Source organism: Watersipora subatra, chromosome 5 (genome assembly GCF_963576615.1).
Source record: "Watersipora subatra chromosome 5, tzWatSuba1.1, whole genome shotgun sequence".
In the NCBI taxonomy this organism is placed as follows: Eukaryota; Metazoa; Bryozoa; class Gymnolaemata; order Cheilostomatida; family Watersiporidae; genus Watersipora; species Watersipora subatra.
The window spans coordinates 37035454-37041453 of record NC_088712.1 but is presented as its reverse complement, the minus strand read 5'-3'; the positions used below and the strand labels follow the sequence as shown (position 1 = coordinate 37041453).

Below are 6000 nucleotides of genomic sequence, written 5' to 3'. Positions count from 1 at the left end.
CTAAAGTTCTGTTTATAGAACAGTGCTTTTAATAGTTGTGGTGTACATTAGAAGCTGGCTGGCCCTGAGTCGGTGCTATTTCTCGTCATAACTTGGCTAGGCTTGACATTAACCAAACAGACTGAATAACACAAATGACCCAGAAATGAGCAAAGCAAACAACATGCCAAAAGAGTTCAAGTAAAGACAAACTCATCACTCTTGCAATTAGCTTATAACATCAATAATTTATCATATCAAAAGTATGCATATATTAATTCTGAACAATCTTGATGTAGATCTCAATTTGATCTGTTGAATAGTAAAAATGTATTTTGAAAAATCTGCCGAATTTAACAGTACAATAAAGCTAATAAATCGTCTTAAAAGTCAGTCTTTTTAAGATTCCTATTAATATAGGTGTAGTTTTCTGTCAGTTGTAGCAGTTAGCTGTTTTTTCTTCGAAGTTTTGTGAAATGTAACGAACATAATTGTACTACCTTCCATCATGTCTGTTAAATATATCGAGTGATCAAAAACATCAAGAAAACCTATAAGTAGGTAATAGTAATGAGTAATAGAAACTTTGCACTATTATATATGTGTTTAACTGATTACATGTGTGTATGATGCTTAAGCATTGTCACAAACATAATTACTGGATATAAATAATTGTACAATATAAATGAAAAAGTTGACATAATGACTGATGTAATTTCTGCTTAGCCAGACATTTAATGCTAGAAGAATAGTTTTAAGGTTCGAAAAAGTAGAAAACAGATCATTTTGGCTTTAATATTTCTCTCAGAAAAAAAGGGAAAAGTGATTGTCGAGACACATGAGGAGATGAAGGAGGAACATATAAAAATAAACTTTGCATAGTCTATGCTCGAAATTCTGATGGGCTCACTTAAATTGTCTTTAAAACAACATCATCTGACTTGCTAAAGCAGTGTGTTGTTACCAGTGTTGGGTAATTGGCCAATTTGGCGGACCAATTAGTATACCAAATACTGGAAAATATCATAACCAAATACCAAATAAAATACCAAATACCAAATGAAATACCAAATACTTGAAAACCTCAGAGCCAAATACCAAATGAAACATCAAATACTCACAATTTTGTAAATCAAATACCAAATCAAATAGTACCACTGGGAAATTTGAGAACCAACTACCAAGTGAAATTCCAAATACTGGCAATTGTTTGAACCAAATATCAAATCAAACAGTAATACGTGACAATCCCAAGACAAAATACCAAATACTGGCAATTCTTGAAACCAAATTCCAAATCAAATAGTAATACTTGGAAATCTCAGTACCAAACACCAAATCAAATAGGGATATTGGGAAATTTTATATTAAAATACCAAATAAATTACCAAACAGTGCAATTTTTCGACATCAAATAAAATACTTATATTGTGAAATTTCTGAATCAAATACCAAATAAAATACGAAATACTGGAAATTTTAAAAACCAAATATCAAATCAAATAAAAGTAGGCTACCGAAAAATTTCAGAACCAAATGATGTAAAATCTTAGAGCCGACTCCAAATTGAATAATGGGAAATTTCAATTCAATAGCAACATCATTATGCTAACTATGCTAAATATTAAATACTGGAAAATATCACGACCAAATTAAATTTATTTGCAGACTGAATTATCAAATTATTTAAAAATAACTGATCACGTTCACATCCAACAACTCTGCTCATATAAAAATGTATACATTGTTTATTACGTATTTATGTTACATTCAAATTGAATCAATATAATGTGGAAACAAAATCGTTTATGATTGTCAGTAATTTTAAAGGTGCTATATTATTCATGGTATGTTCAATTTAATAAAGATACTATTGACAGAAAATTGAAACAAATACTGGCTTATTGTGATTGCGAGTTCTAAAGAATAAAATACACTATTATATCAAGGTAATTATGTATGCTGATGCAAGTTAGTTAGGATTAGAACTAATTAGGTGACGTTACAATGTAAACTGCTGTATACATTTTTGAACATTAAATATTGCCAGACTTCTGCAAGAACGAGTTTGAGCGGATGTGCAGCTGTGCCTCAAACATATCGTCCCCCATACGCACACGCTTTGGTCTTAGGAAATGTCTGGCCGAACTAAACAGTCTTTCCACAGGGGCTGAACTAGCAAGGACAACCAAGTAACTTTTGGCGAATGTAGCTAGATGAGTATTGGAGCTGGATCGCTCCCAGTACTTCATAGGGTCAACAGCTTCACTTTCAGGCGCTGACTCTAGGTATGTTTTGACCATGGTTAGCGCAGGATCTTTTTTAGCCCGGGCTGCTTTACTCCTGCCGAGAAGCATTGTGTAAGTTCCCTCCAATTGTGGTTGCTTGTGTGGAGGGGGATTGTCAGCATCAGCAATATTCATTCAATAATTCAATATTCAAATAATTTACAGAAACAGAAAAAATATTGGCCAATTATAAACCAAATTATGATATCAAATCAAATGCCAGATACTGGACAATCTCAATTATACCGAATATTACCAAACAAATTAACAAATATTTAAAAATTCAGAACCAAATACCAAATAAAATTCTAAATACTGGGCTATCTCAGATCAAAAATATCAAATAAATTACCAAATACTAAAAATTCTCCAAACCGAATGCTAAATTAAATAATAAATACTAGGAAGTCACAGAGCCAAATATCAAATAAAATAGTAATACTGGGTAATCTCAGGACCAAATATAACATAAAACCCCAAATACTGAGGATTCTCCAAACTGAATGCTAAATCAAATAGTAAATACTAGGAAGTCACAGGAACAAATATCAAATAAAATAGTAATACTCGGAAATCTTAGGATCAAATAAAATACCAAATGCTGGAAATTCTCGAAACCAGATACCAAATCAAATAAATATAGTAATTTGTATTTGAATTTGCAAATAGATCTATTTGAAATAAAATGAATTACTCAACCCTGGTAGTTACACACTTGTTTACCAAGCTTAATTTGAGGCTGCAAAAACCAGACTGATCAGCATTTGAAGTCTTCACCTCAACTGTACTACAACTTGTAGTACAGTTGTACACAAGTAGTACATGTCTGCGCATAGTTTTAAACTATTAGGCTTATGTAGAAAGTGACAACAAAAATTCTCTAAAAGGTTTCAATAGAACTAAAGTGTCAACAAACAAGGAACTTCCTTCTTTTCTCATTGGTCTAATATTTTATTCATTCGGTGAAAATAATCATTGTCTAATGCATTGATGATTTTATACAATTGCTTTAATGAAGCCTTGGCCTCAACTCTACTTCAAAATTATGCTTTGGTACACCAGTAGTGCATGTCTGTGGAAAGGTTTAGAATATACATGTAAGGGTAATTTACAAAAACAATAAACTTCTTCCAAAGATTGAAAAAAATTAAAGAACCAATAACAAAGCACTCTCTTATTTTGGTGTTGGTCAGCTACTTTTACTTTGTGAGAAAATATTTCAGCTGAGACTTTTATGGAGTATTTTCCAAAACACTAATATAAAATATATATAATTCAAATATAAAAATGAAAAATTTTAGGTTTAAAAAGTTTTTAATATTTTGCGATTTTTAATTTTGTAAAATTCTCTCTTTTGAATTTCAATAAACTTTTTGTAATACGTGATCATATAAATTGTATAATTAGAACATATATTTCATTTAAATGTATTATACTATTTAAAAGAATTACAGTAATCTATCAATGCTACACAGCTATGATTTTGCCACTTCAGTAGTCTTTGAATTAAAAATATTTGTTAAAATTTTAAGAAAACAAACAAAAATTAAAATAAAAGTAAAATGAATCTATTTTCTATTCTGCCTTAGTGAGATCTCTCCGCAGGCTTTATTGTGATGACAGTTGTAGTGGGAAGCGGTTTTTTTGTGAACTGTACTGCATGATTGTACCACTCTTCATCATGCCTCAAAATCATCTATTGAACACAAAATAGTTTGAATAGATGATAAAAAAATTACATCATGATATATGAGTTTATTGTTTTTCTATTTAGGTGTTAGTTTTAGAAATTGTTATAAACTGTTACTGCAAACCAAGAAACTTTTATGATATATAATGCATGTAGAATCAATAAAAACAGAAAAAATAAAAACAATAGAATTCATATAACAAACTAAATGAGTTAGTCCAATAATTGGGGTTAGTTTTAAGTTGGCTCTTTTATACACAGTTATTTAAAAGTGCAAAAATATTTTCAAGGTGGTCAGAGTACAATACATAATTTTATAAGGACAAAACAAAACAGACGGCTACAATGTGTTAGTCAGAGCAAAAAGTTAAAATTGGAACGTCAAGCGATTATAGGCAGAGACGGTGGTTTATTTGAAAAAAAACACTATTTCATGAATGCGATGCAGCATCTGACAAGATTTTTTTTAATACACTCCATCAATTGTTTGCCCCCTCCATAATAATTTTTTTTTAAAGTTTCCCTTTTTATATATCTATAATATTACAGGAAGTTTAAACTATAAATTAAAAGCCATTGCAAAATATTTAAAGATAGTGATATACTATGTTTACTTTGTAATTTAAAATAATAACTATAATAAAAGCTAACCAACCAGTCTCTACACATCACTTTCCTCCGTTGTAAAAATCACGAATTAATGTTTTGTAAGTTTTGTAGAATAGATGTTTTTGTTTATAAAGTTTGAACATTCAGTTTATTGACAGAAACTTTATTAGCTGCAATCGTCTTGAAAGTTGAGAATGAAGACAAAGCTTTTTATGAAAAGGCTATGGGTACTAGTAAGCAACAGTTTTTCAGAAAGCATGAAAAAGCACTATTAATAACATGAAAGTCTTATTAGCTTTTTGTTATTCTTTCTAGTCGCTGTTCAGTTTCCAAACACACTGATGATCAGTAAACCTAAAAGTGTGTTTTGTAATCATGCTGACAATCACATCAGCAAAATATTATGCAGTCATTCAGAAAAAGACATATCCTATTTCATTCTGTGACTTTTTTAGTTGTAAACATAAACTTGTTAAAGACTATATTTTCAAATTTTTCAGACTTTAGGATGCTTTGAATATTTCAACAGTTATTTTTTATTTTGAGAACACAATTAAAAATTAAAAAATACGAAGCAGCTACCCGTTTTGCATTAGCAGAATTCAGTTAGCAGAGCCGGTACAGTTGACATGTGATTTTTGATTAAAAAGATTTGCATATGCCATCTTTCTAGTAAATAGTGAGACTGGCAGAGGTTTTACGTCTATGAAAAAACTTTACCATTTTTATAATGTAGAACAGCCTGTTGTAAAAAGTTTATTTATCCAAAACAATTCAAACCCCTGTAATACGGGGAAATAATTTGTATAGATGTATATAGATAAATTGAATACAAATAAATACATTAAATGTGAAGGTAATGTATTGGGAAGAATTTTTAGTAGGTCAAACATGGACTATGTTAATTTGTTTACTGTAATCTATTACAAAGCGTATGATCGTCACTACATTTATCGCAACTAATATCTACAATTGACGGAGCTCTCATCACCTAGCATCACTATTAAGTTAGAGGCTAGCGAGCATTCTCATTGGATAAGGACTTCATTGTGTGCAGAACTCAAGCAGACTTGTGAAGCAACGCTATGCTAAAGCATGAAGAAAAGCGCGACGTACCCACATTGTTCAATTTTAAAGTATCAAGCCTAAGTCAGTAGCTGTTGGTCAGTTTTCTTAAATAGATCGAACTCTAAAAGGACCAGTAATTTTTGTAAGTAGAAACTAATTTACTTATTTTATCTAGCTTTGGAATTTATTATAGTTATAACTGTTCTTTCAATTTACCTGTAAAGTCTACCAATTTGATTGACAGCACGATGTATTAAGATTAATAAAGAACCAGAACATATATCTTACCACCCGTTGATTTTACTGGATACGTACAAAACTTCCAATAAAGTGAAAAATTATCATGCCAGGCAGAGACAATCAGCA

The 6000-nt window shown here is 30.5% G+C and overlaps 1 protein-coding gene across 1 annotated transcript; it reads right to left on the bottom strand.

Moving 5' to 3' along the window:
• Nucleotides 1-2015: 2015 nt before the first annotated feature.
• Nucleotides 2016-2402, bottom strand: LOC137397332 (uncharacterized). Its single transcript, XM_068083623.1, has one exon. It carries the CDS (start codon nucleotides 2400-2402, stop codon nucleotides 2016-2018), a length of 387 nt encoding a protein of 128 aa, XP_067939724.1.
• Between the last annotated feature and the right edge of the window lie 3598 nt (nucleotides 2403-6000).

Excerpts from the sequence above, each read along its gene's own strand:
- LOC137397332 (XM_068083623.1), bottom strand. The coding sequence starts at position 2,402 with ATGAATATTGCTGATGCTGACAATCCCCCTCCACACAAGCAACCACAA.